Source organism: Octodon degus, unplaced genomic scaffold, assembly GCF_000260255.1.
Source record: "Octodon degus isolate 3935 unplaced genomic scaffold, OctDeg1.0 scaffold00005, whole genome shotgun sequence".
NCBI lineage: Eukaryota > Metazoa > Chordata > Mammalia > Rodentia > Octodontidae > Octodon > Octodon degus.
This window is the reverse complement of record NW_004524581.1, coordinates 15,295,001-15,314,208: the sequence shown is the minus strand read 5'-3', so window position 1 is coordinate 15,314,208 and position 19,208 is coordinate 15,295,001. Positions and strand designations below refer to the sequence as shown.

Genomic DNA, 19,208 nt, shown 5'->3' with positions numbered 1-19,208 from the left:
AGGATGGTGCTGGACTCTGGACCTCAATCATGGTAAACAGAAGCAGGGCACTAGAGTGCTCACCTTGATCTTCTTTCCTCCTGGGTCCTTCATCTTCAGCCTACAGTTTGAGGTGAGACCCTCCATCCCTGGGCCTTCTTCTACAGGACAGAGAACCAAGCCCTAGTGGTCTGAAGATGAGTGTTGCTGCAGGATAGATGCGTAAGAGTGAACATGATTTCCTGTCATGTCATGTGCCCAGAAGTGTGGAGGACCTTGGGGTGATGGGGAGCACAAGGAAGAATAGACCTAGGTCTCAACTAGGTCAAGTGAACATGGATCCCATCAGGTAGACTGAAGCCCACTCTAAGAAACAGGTTCCATAGGGGCCACCTTCCAGGAGCCGCCACCGCCATTTTGTGCTTCCAGAAGGACCTTCAGTGACAGTACCTTGGGGTCCCACAGGTGCCACAGGTCCTCCTTGCCTGAATCATGGCATCTCCTCTTGATTCCAGAATCCCCAGATTGGCCAAGTTATACATGATCGGATATAGAAAGCAATCAGGGGCTGGGCCATCTGACCTTACCTGTCTGTGTATTTCTCTGGAATCCTTGGTGAATCCCAGTCATTCCATCCTGGTCCTTCTGATCCATAAAATAAGAACCACCTATTCTGCCTTCTTCTTGGCAGTATTTTGAGGATCAGGCAAAATCATATGTATAAAAGTGCTTTCTAAAGTTAGTATCCACTCACTCATATGACAATGGATTTTTTTTTAAGTTCAGAAAAATAAATAAGAACAAAGGGAGAAGCAGGGAGTAGGGAGGGAGAAAAAACGATTGCAGGTAAAGATGTCCCTATGCTTGAGTGCCAAGGAACAGGAGCAGAAGTGACACATGTCAGGCCAGGGAATCTCCCGCACTATCCTCCACACACTCATAGCTAGCTGTTCATCCATTGGCTGAACCCAGGGAAGGCCTTCCTGATGCCCCCAAAAGGAAGACTCCCTGAGTGGACACTCCTTTCTTTCCACTTGCGTGTCTGTCATGGCCTGAGTCTACACTGCTAAGACCTGGGGTGTTTGTTACAGCAGGCAGTCTCCCCTGACTCACATTTAGCACCTACACCTGCACCCTTCCTATTACACGTCAAGGATCAGCGAATTTTACCACACTGGAGAAAGACAGTGACAGGCTTCTGTCAGCTCCAATCAACGAAGAGCTCAAATAGGCCACAGAGAAATGAGGGAAAATGTACCTCCTCTTCTTGGGGCACAAGGCATTTTACGTCCATAGGCCCCTAGAACCTCTTCTGATTTACAGACTCCCAAGGGGTCTTCTAACTCCTCCTTCCTACAAAGGCTACTAATTTGGAAGGGGAGGGAAGGTGTAGATGATAATAATCCCTTTCTTATTTAAACAGGCCATTTTTCTTTCCAATAAATACTCTTTTTTTTTTGTCAGCTCAAATATCCCCCTTTGATAGAAACCTGAAAATAATTAGCCTTAATAGCTCTGCTGTGAATAATGCGGCACAAGAAGGAGGTAGATGTTAATGGGAACCTTATACTCCAAAACCAAGTCACCCTCTTGGCCCCCCTCCCCCCAAACAGAAACGGAACAAGAAAAAGATTATAGGTTTAGTGCCACTTGGGAAGAAACATATATTTGGAATAAATGCATGAAATCCTTTAAAAACAGCACATGCTGAAAACTTCATATTTAGTGTGATTTGCTTCCCAAATCACACAGACTGCACAGTCGTGTACGATCTTTAAACAAGTACAACCCCTGAGAAGCGTGGATAGATTTAAGAGAAATAAAAGCAAGATCGGCCAGCTTGTAATCTTCTTTTCTCTTTTTCCCTCCCCAGAGCTGCATTAAATTGCCTATTGAGAACAATAACATATTTGTGCTTTTATAGGTAGAATGATTGGTATTATGCAAAGATTTGGCTAAGAGTCTAAAGGCACATTCACGCTGATCAGGGCAGCATGCTGTTCATAATTTTCGGGATGCTCTGGGGAAACCATAATTCCCTGGGACTACAACTTAGCAGGTCAGTGCATGCTTTGCAGGAGTTCTACAGATTCTAAGCCTTTCTTCCAGAACCATTCCAACCAATAAGACTCTAGGAAACCCATTCTGAAGAGAGCCTTCATTAAATGTCCCTTATAAGTCTCATTCTCTTTGGTCTGGATAAGTGCAAAGATTCACCAAAAATGCATGAATCTTTTAAAAACAAACCTTATACAAAGGCCAAAACTTCTCTTGTGTCCATACTTTGTGATCCAACAAGCCTACCCATAGAAAACAACCCTAAGGAAGTAATCTATGGGAAACACATGGCTATCTACACAAACAGTGACACACAACTAGCAGTACCTCATATATAGAGTGAAAAGTCAGAAATAATGGAACATAGTGTGGTAACTCATGGTACTTAGTTCAAATCTAATGTAGAACTGTATAGTCTTTAAGAAGAGTAAGCATGAGAAATACCAAGTAAACAATAAAAACATGAGGTAAGAAAACAGAGTGTTTAATACATAAAATACATGGAGAAAGGGAGGAAGTTTGGAAAGGCACACAGAAAACTAAAGCCTTGCAGTTTGCATGTAGGGAGTACAGGTAAATGGTCTTCTTTGTTAATCTCTCTTGGTGAGATCATACATGGTTCCTAAAATATACAAAATAAAACAAAATGAAATGAAATGGTCCTTTGGCTTCTTAACTGTTGGTTGCTCCCACCTCTATCTGAGCCCTGAGACACAAAGGCAGGCCCAACAATCACTTACAATTCCCATGTTGGGAAGTGCAGGACTCTCCCAATGGAAGTCTGTAGAGGGTAGTAAAAAATAAACCACACACACAAACACACCAGAACAGTGTCAGGCCAGCACTTTCATCTGTAATGCTGAAAAAACAAGTTGTATGTACCCATGTAGAAACACAAGGCTTGGAGACCCCCATGGCAGACCTGCTCCCCAGAGAGGCCTGTTGACACATTTACACACAGCAGAGGCAACAGTAGCTAACAAATCTTTTGTGATGACCCCGTGCTGCAATTCACAAGAAGCCTTCATGTTTGCTCTGAGCTAGAAACCCAGAGGCAAGAAGTGGGATGTGCACCGCATCTCCACCTTAGGCACAGGAAAGCAATGATGCCTAGCAGGACAGTTCCTTCCCAATGAAGCCAATCCATCCTGAGCTCATTTCCACCAAGCTCAAATCTTGGAGAGGCGGCGAGGCCAGGAACATTTTATTTGCTCTCTGGGAGAAGACACTGAGCCCTACGTGATGCTAGCCCTAGACTGAATCATCACCCTCTCTCTAGTGACCTGGAGAGCTCTAAGTTACTTTGCCTTCAAATATATTTTAAAGAGTTTAATCTTCTTTCCTGAGTACCAACTATGTGACCCAGGCTGTGTGTTTGATGCTTTTTCAGCATCATGAATTTGCCTGGCAGATGCTATTGTCTTCATGACAGTCTAGTGAAGTTAGAGAAATGACTTGCCCAAGGTTACCTTTAAATGGTGGGGCAGCATTAGAACCCAGGACTCCGGGAAGGGATTAGAACCTGGGTCCCTGGACTCCCTGTCTAGGGCTTACAACACAGCTATTCTGTGTGTTCAACACACTTAGGGACTCAGCCTGAACTGCTTTGGTGCAGGGGCTATAATTAGTTGTCTGGTCCCAGTTGCTTGCAGGGTAAACGATGTCTGATAAACCCACAATGCCGTAAGTATTTATTACATTGCAACTCGGCTGCCAACTGTCTAACCATTTTAATAAAAAGCTATTTTCTAAGGTTTATGTTTTATTGCTTGTATGACTCCCTTATTGGTTAGCATTTTAGAGTTGTGGAAAAGGTTATGAATTTAGAAACTGGCTGCATTCATATCATATTTAAAACTTAATGCTATTTTATTAAAGACATATGGGCCTCCAAAGTACACATATTAAATGTCATGTAAGAAAAGTAGCAGTTTAAATCATGGTCAAATTCATTTTTGACGTGACTCCTGAGGCTTCCCAAGATCTGAACTATTTCTTTGTAAATCTGGCTGTTTAACCACACTCATAAATCACTTTCAAAGCATATTATTTCTTAATTTTACTGCATTAGAGAGTGTTTGGCCTACACAGTGTACTGTTTGTAGCAGTTACATGAACAAAGTTGCACATTTAGTCATATAATGTGGGAAGGAAGAGGGAGGCAAAACAACAGAGGAAAGCCTGTTCCCACTTGGGTCTGTTTCCCTCCATTTTTCACCCAGGGAAACACAATTCACAGCGCACCGTTCAGGTTAGGCCTCTGTCAGCTCCAAGTGAATGGGCTGGAAGCTGGCGGTGAAGTCTTCCTACATGCAAGGGAGAAACGAATCATTTGTAATTTAATATTTTCCAAAACATCCCATGGCTGAAAATTAGAATGAATGCAGAAATGAGACTTTCTTTTGTTTAAACATTAAACTGAACAGATTTTTTTCAAGGTGGCTTGGTGTACGTCAGCACTTGGGTGTTTTTTCATTATCCTGAGATCCAACATCCCAACCTTGGGGTTAAAAGCTCTTTTAAGGGGGAGATAATAGTCTCTGGATGTGCGTAAGAAGTCCCCCCAACTTCACTCCCCAGCCCTCTCCACTCTATTCTGTGGCAGGAGGAGGCTGATCCCGGTGACAAATCCCAGGGCCTAAACATCGGCCTTGACTTCCAGATTTGCTAAGGGAGCTAGAGAAGGATTAAGAGAGTTGAGTCTGAGGTCACCCAAATGAAAGAGCTTAAGGGCTTATTTTTGCACCAGGCATCCTTCTTCAGTGCCGGGGCCCCTGGTGAGACTTGCCCTACAGCTGTCCATGCAGAGGCAGAGCTGTCCCCTCTGTCCCCCTGTGTATGTCAGCCACCATGGAGGCTCTGCTGTCACCCATGTTCTACCAACTTGCTCACTCCTCCTTTGACCCCAGATTCCTCCTTTCAGCATCACCACAGAACACAGAAGCTTCACACTGTACCTGGGAGACCTACCCCATTGGGGCCTAGTGTGAGAAAGGCCTTACTTCTCCTCTTCTATCCCTTTAAGTGTTTCACTCCCATCAGGAAGTAGATGCTGAGTAAAAGCCTTGGAAATAGTTCATTCAAAGAATGATCAAAATTGATGGTCAATGTTTAACATTTTAAAATTTATTACCATAAATGATGTATTACCATTAATCTCTCTCACTTGGATCATACTTATCCCATTTTCCTTACCACTTTCTGAGACACTTCTGGATGTCCTCTCTTCTGAATGTTGTCTCCTCTATGAGGTGTGGTTTAAAAAAATACAGTGAATGCTGCTGCCAAGTGCCACCCAGCAGAAAGGCAGGCTTAGAAACATATTCCAACATGTGCCCATGCACTGCATTCGCTGATCCTGGCACCATGCAACTTCTGGCATTGTCAAAGTCAAAATGCCCATGCAAGATAAATATTTGGAACCAGTTCAGCCATACCAGCCCAATAAAGACACTCACAAAAGATGACTTCCAGCACTGCTTCAGAAAGTGCCTGAGTGCTGGGTTAAGTACCCTAAAGCTAGAGAGAGAGAGTATTCTGAATGGGATCAATAGCAATGTGTCTTTTAATAAGTAATAAATTTTAAAAATAAATAAAAATTTAAAACTTCATCCATTGACATTAATCTTCGGTCACACCTTGGAAATCCTAGAAAACTCTTATGCAGCCGGGAACACAGGAGCAACACCATGGGCTGAACTACGTCCTCCCTAAACTCCTATGCTGAAGCTTTATCCCCTAGTGTGGTTGCATCTTATGACAATCTTTAGAAAATAATCAAGCTTAAGTGAGACCCTCACCATAGTTTAAGTGAGGACCTAAGCCAACAAGGCCTTACCTAGTTATCAGAAGAGGAAAATTCAAGCTGGGACAGTGGCACACACCTGAAACCCTTGCACCAAGGAGACTTAAGACGAGAGGATCACCTAGTTCTTGGTACATAGCATAGGATCATGGCGACACATAACAAGTTTGAGGTCAGCTTTGGCTATGAGACCATTTCAAATAAAAAAGGAAGATTCAGATTCATTCTCCTTCATATTCACTCACATTTTCTCTCTCCTTTCCCACCATAAGGACCGAGAGAAGCCAGCTGTCTATAAGCCAGGAAGAAAGCCAACACCTGAACCCAGCCATGCTAACACCTTGACCTAAAACTCCCCGCAGTTTGAAAAAATAAGTTCACTCTAGGTGGGCGTGATGGTGGATGCCTGATGTACCTGTACTCTGGGAGGCTGAAGCAGGAGGATTGCAAGTTGGAGGCCAGCCTAGGCAACGTGATGAAGTGCTGCCTCAAAATAAAAAAGGGCTGGGAATATAGCTCAGTGCGAAGGCCTTGGCTTCAGTTTCTAGTACTACAAAGGAGGAAAGAAGGAAGGGAGGTAGGAAGGAAGGAAGGAAGGAAGGAAGGAAGGAAGGAAGGAAGGAAGGAAGGAAGGAAAATGGGAAGGAGAATGGGAAGGGGAAGGAAAAGGGGAAGGGAAAGGAAAAAAGGGAAAGGAAGGGAAGGGAAAGGAAGAGAAAAAAGTTTCTCGTGGATCTCTGGCATTTTGTCACAGCAGCCCAAGGTGACTAACACACAACTCACTCTCACCCCCCAGCACACATAACTAAACCCAAGTTACCTTCCCTGGTTCCCCCACACAGACTGATGACAGACCAGCAGCACAGAGGCAGGTCTGGAACCTGCACAACTAAAAGCACTGGCCCTGCTTCTCTGCGCCAGGCACAGTGTCACCCCCTCTGCTGATCTCCTCGCTGAATACTCACAGCAGACGTGGAAGAAGCACAACTCTCCCTGTCTGAAAAAGGGAAAGAATTAAAGGCAGAAGGCGGCGAATCCAGCCTTTACTCCAAACCCAGATGCAGTCCTGAGTGTCAGAGTGGGCCCAGCCCCCACACGGAACAGCAAACCCAGCAGCAGCCTGTGAACAAATTAAGGCGCGTAGGTTTTTCAAAGAGTACAATAGCCACAATAAATTCAGATTTTAAACCTTCCCAAAAGAACAGCTGGAGGCAACTGTTTGAATCATGTCAAGAACAAAAATAAAGGTTGGGCAGTGGGGAGGAATGAATAAAAATGTGCCAAATAAAACGCAGGGCAGGTCACCCAGCCAGATAGCCTCCGTGACAGTCCAAAACACCAAACTAAGCAAGAGGTGACTCACCAGTAAATTTCACTCATGAGTTAAAAGCTTCATTAAGTAGAAGCCCCACTTAAAATTCCTCACTTCAAGAAAAAAAAAAAATAAAAGGGCAGAGAAAAAAAAGAAAAGGAAGAAAAAAAAAAAAAGAAAGAAAGAAAGAAAGAAAGAAACCAGTCTTGGAGCCTAGACTGAGAGCATTAGTTCGCTGTTGAAAAGAAATAATGAGTTGTAATTCAGGTAATGTAGCTCAAAATTTACTGCCATATTTTAAAATGCACATGAAAAATAAAATTATCCTAAAATGTCCTTGGTGAAAAGGCTGAGCATAATTGCTATCACTGACAATGGCACTGAACTTAGCTAAATTAACATCAAAGGAAGCCCCAATTACGGAGCATCTGTGTATTATTGATGGTGCCCTGTCTGCTCACGGAAGACACTCCCCCGTAAGGAGCAGAAAAGCAAATCAAAGAGCTAATTGTACCACCAGCCTTCAGGGACCCCAAGGGCAGACCTGCCCTATCATGCTTGTGAAATGTCACTTGTCCTAGTCAGAGTGATAGACAGGATGCATTTGGAATCGTGGCTTCCAACACAAGCTATGGCGAACACCAGTAGGCAGGACATGGGACCAATGACTCAGTTTCTGGGAAGCGGTGACAAAGCCCAGGCTGGATCCAAAGCTTTAGGAGTTTTTTGCTGACTGGATAAAAGAAATAGGTGAGTCTCTTTCCTGCTCAATGGCTGAGAGGCATCTCTGAGTGCAGATCTTTTCTTTGAATGACAAGAAGCACTCTTCGGAGTACCTGGTCCCTCTCTGAGCCTACTGTTTAAAGAAAGTTTTATGTCATGAGTGCCTACTGTATACTGGTATTGATCTGGTGTTTATTTGCTTGGAATTCACTCAAGCTGTACTCTGAAAAGTATACATCAGCCATAATCAGATGAACACATGAGAGGTTGTATTTCCAACTTTGCGAAGACTTTTTTTTTCAAATGTATTTAGGACAAGGTCACAGGGTCTCACTACATGGATCTGACTTGTAGTGATTCTCTTGTCTTCAGCCTTCCAAGTGCTGGGATTACAGGCACACGCCACCACGCCTAGACTCAATCACAGTCTCAGTTCCCCCTGGAGGCGGGGCAGGCGGGGCATGCTGAGGATCGAACCCTGGCCCTGCGCTCTGCCTAAGCAGTGTGAAGACTTAAATTAGTTCAAATTGGATCTCCTAAGGTTATCTTACTGCTCCATCCTCTCCAGTGACTTCACTTTTGAGGATAAGAAAAAGAGCAAGTGAAGTTAAGTATTAGAACACCATCTTCATCACCAAGCTAACCCGAGTTGTCTTCTGTATCTTCTGCTCCAAATTTGCTCTTCCTGCCTGCTAGTGTTAGTAGAAGGAAACTGGGAAATTATCAGATTTTGGGATTAGAAAATGGGACCATGTAGTCCTTAGTTTGCCTTCTTCCTTTCTCAGGCACTTGTGAGTAATATGAACGCATAATCGATGCGAGCTTCAGAACGATGCTCATGAATTTCCCCTATTGGCCTCGCATCTGTCTAGCATGGACGATTTCTTACAGGTTCAGCCCCTATGGTCAGGTAATTCTATGGGCCCATAGGAGACTTACCACAGCAGAGCTCCATGAAGCCCCACAGTTCAGGAGGACAGAGAACGAGGCTCTGGCACAACTGAGGGGAGGAAACACCATGAGCTTCCATTCACTCACAAGCCAAGTGCTGGAGAATTTTCTCTGCTCATAGGTGAATCTCCCCTGCATTTCCAGTGGTCTCCTCCTCACCCCTAACCTGGAGTCATGGGGATAGAGTAGGCGGTGTAGGAAAGAACACTAAGAGTTAGGTGGGGCTCAAGCTTACCAGCTTGGAGAGGAGCTACCTGCCAAGCTCTGAAGCTGCACATGGAATAAAATAGCACCAAAACATGACTCCAAGAATATCTTAAGAAAGCACCTTTTATTTTGCTGCCCTCTTTTTGTCTTTTCTTTCAAGCTTAATTTTTAAAAGTACAGTAATAGGAAGCACATAAATTACAAATCCAAGGTGTGAAAAACTCTCTTCCAAAGTGGATGAAGACCACAGCGAGCTGCTAATGTGCAGATTTCAGGCATAATTGGCCATTAGAGCTCCATCCCAGTCATTACCAGTGATCACACGAATGGGGACTTCCTATGGCCCATTTAAGAAGCCTGAGATTCACTCTTTAAACAAATATAACTCATCCTGTTGGGGAAAAGGTCTTTGGGGCAAGGACAGGTCACAGGACATTCTAGAATGCCATGGACTCACTGCCAGGAGTCTAGGGGATTTCTCCACCATCAGCTTTGTCCTAACCTAGACTCTGAGGGCCTGCAGTCCCAGGAACAGGACCCTTGGAACCAGCTCATTCATTGTGTGACCACCTGAGCAAGAACCCAGACAAGGTGCACCGAAGGCTGGGTGGCCTTGAGCAGAGCACCACTATTCCTGCTCCCAAACACACAGGGACCCAAGGACAGAACTGCCTGCTCTTTTCTCCTGCCTCAAACCCACTAAGATTTCTCATTACCTCCTGGGGAAATCACAAACTTGGCCTAAGTCAAATTGCGCTCCACAGTCTGGCTGCTGAACCCACACAAGTCACCAAAATGGGTTAGGAAGAAGAGTCACAAGGTCAGAATTGGAAACTACACAGTTCCCTTCAGCTCCTTGCCATTTCTTGGTCTTCCAGTCCTTGGGCCTCTGCCTTCCTTCATCCACTCACTCTTTGTTAGTGAATGTGGTATATGTGGTAGAAAGAGCACAACCTTAAGGTTGGCCATCTTTCCTGAAATTGGTGTAAAGGGGCAGAGCCATGAGCTTTGAGCCCAGGCAGCCCCAAGGGAGACCCTGATCCCACCCTTTAGGCAATGTATGCAATGTCTCTGATCATATAACTCCTCGTTGTTACATTCAAGGTCAGGAGGAAAATGAAAAAAATAAAATTGTTAATTAGCCAATATATAGTAGACAGCAACCTTTCTCCATGCTGCATATCCTTCTAACTAATTAACTAACTAACTAACTAGTTGTTCCTCTAGTAGGCAAGTTTCTGTGTACCTAATCATGTACCACCAGGCAGTCAGCTGGCCATGCACTACGCTGGTCTTTCCTTATTCAACATTCAGAAATCCTTCAGGTACTGGTGTGACACCAGCAACAGCCATTAACCTCAGCAAACCCCAAGCTGAGTCTTAAGTGAAGAAGGCCAGTTCGGATGCTCAGGGAAGCATCAGAGGACATGATGTGTGGACACTGTGGCTGGCCATGTGGTAGGTTTCTGTAGCAACTGTACTGCTCACGCCGAGGGGCTCGCTGCAAGCATTTCCCCTCATGCAGGGTTGTGTGCTTGGCTAGGGCAGTTTGCCTTCAGTTTGCCCTCAAATCAGGCTCAAGTTGGTCCATGTGTCTCATGCTGTTTTCATAGCAAATGGCAGATGGGTGAAGACAATGAGGAGAAACACGTGGTGTGTCCTTAGGTCACAGTCCAGGCTGGTCTGCTGTGACTTCTACTCCCATTCCACTTCCCAAAGTGTCACATGATCAAGGCCCAGGTCAGTGGGGTGGGAAGTGTAGGCTGCCATGACTGGAGGAACCATGGCAAGCGCCGAGAGAAAGGGACAGCTCTACATAAATAATGCACCTGTCACACTTCCCTGGATATTTAGCTTCCAGAGACAGCACAAAGTTTCTGATGGACCTTTATCTCATTCCTCTTAAAAAGTGTCACCAACATCCATAATTTTCTTCACATGGGTCTATCCAAACGTCTTTGGACAAAAGTGAATATTTGACAGACTAGATAGAGAAAAAAGTGTGGAGCTGGGCTGGCGGAGTGTCATGAAAGCCAACGGCTCTGTGGGAAACACACTAATGTCTTCCAGGCACTGCACTTCAGGAACAGGGCTCTGCTATGTGCTTAGCACCTGGTAAGGCCCCAGGGCCTCCTGGGAGTGGCGCTCAGGGGCTGCCAGCCACATCGATCATCTTCCCTCTTCTGTGTTGTGTGTTTCACTTTTTCATTCACAGGGCTTCAACAGGATACTGGAGACAAAACTTTCCTGACACAGCTTATCTTTGATTTCAGAAAGTTGTTAACTCAAATGCTTCCAAAGAACAGTACTCTGAACGTATTTACTCAGGACAAGGGATGCCATACTGTTAAAAGCAGAAAAGTAAATGATTCCCCCTTAAATGTCTATAACAAACTGTGAAACCAGGAGGAAGGATGAAAAACAAACTACCCTGTTTCGCTTTTGAATTTGCTTCTAAGCATACTGCCCATGCATTTTCCAAAATAAAATTAATTAAAAATTTTCCTTTCTTCAAAATGTACTATGAAGTAGCTCAAAATAGAATCTGAGAGCCTGAGAGATGGCTCAGTAGAATAAGTGGCTGCCTGGTAAGCACAAGGGCCTAAGTTCCATCCCTAGTACCACCAAAAAAACCAAAAAATTGAAGTATCTCTAGACAAGAAACATCTGGGCAAAACCAAAAAAGAATCATAATATTAACAAATTCAGGTAGTTAGAAAAATCCAGAAAATCAACCAACATACTCAGTTGGTTTTTCTTTTACTGAATGCTTGGCACTGTAGAGAGCTGTGAACATATACTGGCTAATTGCCTACTTAACTGCGTGTACTTATGGCTTCCAATATTTATTTATGAGCATGCCCTGGCTTTATGCAAACTACAGTAAATGCTATAATTGTAATAAATCTAGAAGTAGTTTCTGATAACTTTTTATGTGTTTGCAATGGGCTCCGATAGGAATGACAGAAAATACCAAAGACATTTCCATGAGAAGCCAGGTGTGATCATGTGCACCTATAACCACAGAACTCTGGGAAACTGAGGCAGCAGGACTTCAAGTTTGAGCTCAGTTTGGGCAACTTAGTAAGAGCTTGTCTCAAAATTCAAAAGGCATAAGGATGTAGCTCAGTGCAAAGGCCCTGACTTCAATCCTCAGTAGAAAGAAGGAAGAGGGGGAGGGAAAGAGGGAGGGAGGGAAGAGGGAGGGGGGAGGCAGGCAGGGAGGGAAGGAGGAAGGGTGGGAGGCATAAAACAAGGGAGGGAAGGGGAGGGAGGAAGGCAGGGAAGGAAGAAGACCCCTCCCCCATTTAGGACATAGTAGAGATTAGTAAAGTACAAGACAAAGACTAACTATAGAAAACAAGTCCACCACGCAAGTTGCTAGTTAGTAGTACTCTTTTAGGGTCGGTTAAAAAAAAAAAAAAAAAGGATAGATTCTAAGAAGGGAGCACCTTATCTTAACCCTAAACAGACTTACAGAGGCCCCAAACACATTTCCTGAAAAATATGCTATGGTTTTTTTTAAAGCCCCCCTATGAGCAGATGGGCTCTGAGATGATGGGGACTCTGGTGGGGAGCCTCAGACCACACCTGGGTCCCACAAAGCTACCTATGGAAAAGCCAAGGAACAGGAACCTTAGCAGCCACAGCTTTTCCCATCATAAATAATCTCCAGATGAGGCCTTTGGAAAGATCCAGCTGTCTACAATCCGTCTTTCCTACAGGTACTCAGGTTCACCGGATCTGAACACAGTGATGTCTTTCTTGCTGCTTTAAACGATTGGGCTGAAGCAACTGAAACAAGTACACGCTTTCATGGTGGATCTCCCAAGAAGTAACATTGTTTGTGGTTTATTCTCTTGGTGGGTACTGACTCAGCCTCTGTATGGGCCAAGGACTGGGGCCAAGGAAGTAAACAAAGTAGGTCACGTGCCCGCCCAGATGGAGCAGGCGTCTCACTGAAGGACAGTGTCCTGTCCTTACCCCCACAGTGAGCTAGCTTCTCTGTGGTTCCTCTGCCTGTCAGCATCCCAATTTGCCTTATTCATGGAAACCCCCAAACAAAAAGGTAGAAGAAACTCAAGGTGCACAGGGGAATTAGGGCCGAACTCCCAGTGTCAAGAGCAGGACTCTGTAATATCGTCAGAGGGTAGATGATCTTCAGATCCAAGTAACTTCCAACTTTCAGTATAAGGATGCGAATACAAGATTTTCAACCAGTGTATATACTCCAAAGTTTTTTCCTTTAACACCTCATGTCCCTTATCTTCCTTTATTTGTCCTTTATCCCCTTCTCTCTACCCCTACTCCATCCTACATAGACACACACACACATACACACACACACACACACACACACACACCATAGAACACCCTTCTCAATTCCCAAGGACGTATACACACAAATATACCAACTACATAAAACTGTACACACATTCAAGCCATAGATGATGGTGTCCCAAGGTATACCCGCAGAAAGGAATGTACAACTTATTTTCAAAAAGATGTCAACACTCCCAGTCCTATCTGTCACCACACCTTGCCCATAAGAGAATAGTCAGTGATGCAAATGAAAACACACATTCCCACACACTGCCCAGTATCACTGTGGTGCTCAGTGCAACCAGTCCCGGCTGCTCTCTCATGGTTTCTAGAAGTTTCTGAAGATTAAACAGTTGGTAGCCAGCTTTGTATACAGTCCTGTAAACAAGAGGGTTTGACTTTAAATAACTATGTCAAAGCAATGACAACTATGCTCTTTGCCAGAACAGGAATGAATAATTACAAAGTCAGGACGTAATTAAGCACTTCTGACTGTCAGGTTTGGAGCCATGCCTCTGATGTGCAGGGCCAGTGTGCCTGCCACACATGCCCACCTGGATGACCGCCACACTCCTTTGATCTACATTGTCCAGTGAGGCCACAGGGTCAAAGTCTGGTCATTGGGGACACCTTTCCTTGGGGACCACAGCCTTCTCTGTAGCCAGCATGATGCTCTCTGTATTGACAATACCATGATTCAATGGCTGATAGATGACAAAGATATATATTTTATTTAAAATTCTGTGAAGTGAGTAAACCTTAGATACCCCGCAGGTCCATTAACTGAAACACACAGTCACAGAGTCTGGAAGGGCCCATTGTCACATTACCTATCACTTGCTAATGAATTACAGTGTTTTTTCTCTAAAACAATCAGAGCTCAGACAGAAGGCAGTTCTTAAACAACAAAAGCCAACAGGCAACAAAGGAGCAAAGAAAGCATGTCATCAGGAGAGAGAATGAGAGAGAGTTCCTCTCGGGCTGGTGCCAGGGCCTGCCAGGTCCCAACTCAAGCCTTGGTGACATGGGAGGGTTTATTAGTTCCTGGCTGATTTTGCATTTTGCGTCAGCAGAGAGTACCCAGCCTGCCTGTTCCCTACCTCCAAGGCAAAGGCTGTGATTGCAAAGGTATTTTCCATTCTCCCAAACACTTTATGTCAGGAATAAAATGAAAACAGCTCCCCAAATCATGCCCCCTTGATCATCCATCAGTGCATTCTGCTCAATAAGCACAACAGGCCACTCCTGCCTTGGAGGGGACAGAAGCCAAACGGAGACTCTGATTCCTTATGAAAAATAGGTCTTTGCCACGTGGACTCAGCGCAAAGTCTGCAATTCGTGGAAAGGAAATTGTTCTCCACTTAGATGCCGTCTCCAGGTGTATGCATACCTCCCACTGCATACATACGTATATACACACAGAGAGGGAAGGAGTATACACACCTGCACAGGAACAAGCAGCCGTCTGTACACACTGTGAACAGGGAAAAAGCAGCCTTTTGAATGCCAGCTTATTAATTCAGCAGGAAGCTCATTTGGCATCCTTCTACTAGCAAGAAAACTACCAAATCATATCCCTAAAAACAACAAACTAAGGGCATCATCTCTCATTCAAGAGAGGCATTCAGTTTGACACCAAACCAATAACACACCAGATTCTTCTTCTGCTCTCATGGCATAAATAGGACCCCAAACCAGAAGCCCAAGAATCCTGGCTCTGGTCTTCATTGCACCTCATCAGGACTGGGGGACCCCAGGACATTGCACCCTCACCTAGTTCCCTCATCCATAAAACCAGAGAGCAGAGCGAGTGATTTCTGAAGTCTTGTCCAGTTTGGAAATCATGTGGTGCTATAAAAGAGAACCTAAGGTTTGGGGGCTTGGTGGAGTATGTGTGTCTCTCTCCTCTAATTAATGGGCATTTTTTAGCTTAATACAGTTAGCAAGGATGTTAGAGTCAATCACACAAACATGAGCTAATTCTATAATTGATTGGGAATTAATTGGGAACTTGGAAGAGAGTTTCTGCTGAGGTTGCTAATGACTCATGGTGGATTCCACGGAGCCATTCACAGTCATACTCAAAGTCAAGGGAAGATTCCCACTCCCTCAACCTCTGACAGACAGCCATACTTTACCCACACTCTGCATTTATGTCTTCCTGGGAGGTTTGGTATGAGCAAAAAGGTCCACAGTGATTACATTCCATTTACCATTTCAGAGGTAATAAAGTAGGGCATGAGGAGCAGGGGCTTCACATAGGTGAAAGCCCACCTCTGGCAGGTCCTAGCCAGGTGACCTGGCTCCAGTGAGCTTATGCAGGCCTGGGTTCCCAAATCTGCAAAGTCAACCAAAGACCCTGACAAAATTATGTGAAGATTCACCAATTTGTATAAAGAATTTTGGGACAGCACGATAGTAGGCACATAGTGCAGACTCTGTCCAAGTACAGAGGACACTGTGTTGATTGCTCCTTCTGATTTCCAATGATAATGCAGCCCTTCCTATGGCAGAGGCAAATAAAGGCAGGAGAAACACTGATCTACTCTCCACAGTGTCCACATGAAGTTTTAGAAGTGTGGAGGGGCAGGCTGTCACCCAAGAATATTACAGAGTTCATTTGCTGTGTTTTGCCGGGTTTGGAGACATCAGCTGTTTCTGCAATAGTTTCACTGAAAAAGAAATAAAGGAAGGAAGAAGGCAAGAAAAAAAAAGGCCGAGAAATAAATTATTTCATTTGGACAAAATTACGAAAGCTAGACTAACGAAAGGCAATCATGTGCAATATGTCAAACCTGGGCTTCAATCAGGAGAACTGTTAACACTTTAATAGCTACAAAATGAATCACTCAATTAATTTCCCACATGCTGAAACAGGTAACAATACATTTATCTGCCAGTATTATACTCTTCATATCATATATTTCCACAACTGTTAGCAATTTTATTCAGCATAACGGGAAATCAGTTGCACCTCATGGATTCAGGGGGGAAAAAAAAGAGGCCCGAGGTCTGCTGCCAACTGAGAGGCTTGATGGAAGAGGTTTCATTGTTCTGCTCTGTTTTGGTTTTGTTTGTGTTTTCTTTTCCTCCCTTAATCACTTGCAATGCATGTACAGGGGGCTATAAGTCACTCAGTGAGGACAAACTAGACCTCTAGGATTTCTGGGCCAGCATTTTCAACGCAGAAGCTTCAGTCTCCTGGGAAGTGATGTGTAGCTCCATGGAGCCCAGGAGAGTGACAGTTCTCCAAGGGGTCAGTGAAGGTCTCTGAGTGTATTCTCTAGCCTCTGGCTTTACTAAAGGACTCCAACTCTTCCCAAAGAGACAGTTGTGTCTGTCCTTAAAAACATCCTTGTGTCTGAATCCAAGACCCCAGCCAAATCTCCCCTGCCTCATCAGAACTGCCATTAGGATGACACCACTTTCGTGCGTGGTCCCCTCACAGTTGCAGCTGCAAAGAAAAGGTCGTAAACACCATTCCCACGCACTCTGGAGAGTCACATGCGGAGAGCCCAGACCAAACCTGGGACACACTGTCAGGAACCGCTGGCGTCTGTGCCGATGTTACCTCAGGGAGCTGTGGAGCTCTCATCCGTGACGGAAGAGAATGACTCTCCCCCGCTCCTCTTTGGTCATAGGAAAGAAGAGCCAACCCCGGCTGAAGAGGAACTCTACCCCCACAGAAGCAAGAAATGCCCTTTCTCCTCTCTCAGCTCCAGATCTGTAGCAGCCCCCTCTGGGAACATCATTGAAAAATAGCCCTGAAATGAATCCTCAGAACATCCCCAGTGAGCTGTGTTTGGTACCGCTTTCTCAGGTCAGGTCACCTAATGATTAGTGTCCTCTCAGCCTGGGCCACAGGAAGACCCACTTGATAGCAACACCAGCCCTGTTTCCTGTTAGGCCCACAGAGTATCGGCGTGGCCGAACTGGGGCTGTGAGACCTCACTTGCCTTCTAAACACACAGGAGGATGTTTCTGTGCTCTGAGGAGTAACCGGGGTCTTGAGGTATCAGCCCTTCGTGCACATCATGGCGTAGGGAGCTCACCTTAGGCTTCACCACCTTCATGAAGGCTCCTCTGAGCAATGCCTCCTCTCGTTCTTCTCTCGTTACTTTCTGGGCATCCAGAAACTTCAGCTGAGGCAGCTTATGCAGAACGAAGCATCTGAAAAAGAGTCAGGGCAAAGGCTGTAATGGCAGCCCCCCACACCCAGCCATCTGCCTCACCCCTAGGAGTCTACATCATTTCATTGCATCATGAGGAGTCTCGCTCTTGGCTACTAAGTCACAGGTCTTCTGTTACAAAGAGTGAACAATAAGCCGAGTAGGGTAGAACACGCCTGGAATCCCTGCCCTGGGAGGCTGAGGCAGGGGGATCACTGCAATGTTGAGGCCAGCCCGGACTGCAAAGTGAGTTCAAGGCCTGAGCTGCATAGGCAGACCCTGTCTCAAAATGATAAAAAAAAAGAAAAAAAAAAAAAAACTTCTCTTGCGGGGAAGCTTGAGTGATGGCATTCACACAATCAGCTAAACTTTAAAAACATACAGTAATAGCCACACTAGACTCAAAGGTACACATGCCTTATGCACACACGCACACACACACACACACACCACACGAACAACACATACACGCACGCACGCATATACCTAGATCAGCCAGTAAGACTAGCAGTGTAGTCTCCTTCTACTCTAGAAAATGGGCCCAGCTCCTTCCCTACACAGGAAATTTCCAGGAAAATGAACCTACACTTCGAATACACCATTTACAGCCCTATTATTCCTTTAAGGCTTCTGTCTCACTCTCATCTCAGCAGATGTCTATTTTGTCATGTAGAACAAAAAAAAAAAAAAAAACTGTAGGTTGTTATAACCAGGATGACTTCGGAGTCTAAGGAGGGAGCACACGTGACTGGGCAAATCAAGCAAAGATCTGGAGGGCTTCTTTGCTCTCGTTACTGGGTTCTTTCTACCATGGCGCTAAGATTAGCTTCATCAAGGAGAAACAAGGGGAGTTGGCTTCTTGAGACCACTGACACCTCAACAAATGCTGAGTGACCTCCATTCTCTTTAGGAGACTCTGATGCTCATGATAGACTCCAAGGGTTACTCTGCATCTATAGGATTAATAAGCTGTCCTCATGTAGGGATGTGCATACGGAGAGACAAAAAGATGCACTTGTCCAGGGTATAGGTTTATAAATAGAGAATAAATACAGAAAAGGTACAGGCACCTGTCTATCTCTCCTTTGCTAGTGACAGTCACCAAGCCATACGCTTTTGCTCAAGCTCCCAAACTCCATCAATCACACGAGCGCTGGCCTAGGTCTTACCTTACTTAGGAAGGGGAGGTGAGTACCTGACATCCAGAGTCCTGGATTCTCCAAAGAATCTTTGCTTCCTTCCTGCTTAAGCCTCCTCAGTAGGCACTCATCTCTCGGGACTCAACGCTTTCAAGACTCAATGAAAATTTCTTCTACACCTCTAGTCTGTTTTACTTTCCTTTTCCTATACTTTAGGGAAGGGTCTATAGGGTGCTCAGGGTCTCACTACTAGATCTGACTCATAGTGATCCACCTGCTTACAGCCTCCCAAGAGCTGGGATCACAGGCGCACTTTCCTTTTTCTTAGAGCTCCTAGAATACAATGGTAGCACCATCCAGTCTCTTCACTATGCTCAACTTTCTTAGTGCTCAGTGAATGCGCTTGTCTAAGCTACAAGCATCTTGAAGAGCGATTTTGTTTACCCTGACCACATCCTGGAAACTAGCCTTAGGACTGAGCAACATACCTGTTCATTGCAGTTACACAAAGATTTTCTGAGCACTACCATGTCATACAATGG

At 44.9% G+C, this 19,208-nt stretch overlaps 1 protein-coding gene across 9 annotated transcripts in view; it reads right to left on the bottom strand.

Annotated features, from left to right (window-relative positions):
* The window catches only part of Lrmda (leucine rich melanocyte differentiation associated), a 1,112,503-nt gene that overhangs the window by 467,145 nt on the left and 626,150 nt on the right, over positions 1-19,208 (bottom strand). For 8 of the 9 annotated variants that reach the window (XM_023718924.1, XM_004624390.2, XM_023718932.1 and 5 more), the window contains one exon: positions 17,411-17,528. In XM_023718924.1, the coding sequence (XP_023574692.1) occupies positions 17,411-17,528 (118 nt within the window). Of the gene's footprint in view, positions 1-2,571; positions 2,660-4,281; positions 4,344-17,410; positions 17,529-19,208 lie in introns of those variants that run through there. The other variant, XM_023718938.1, reaches the window with a different exon arrangement.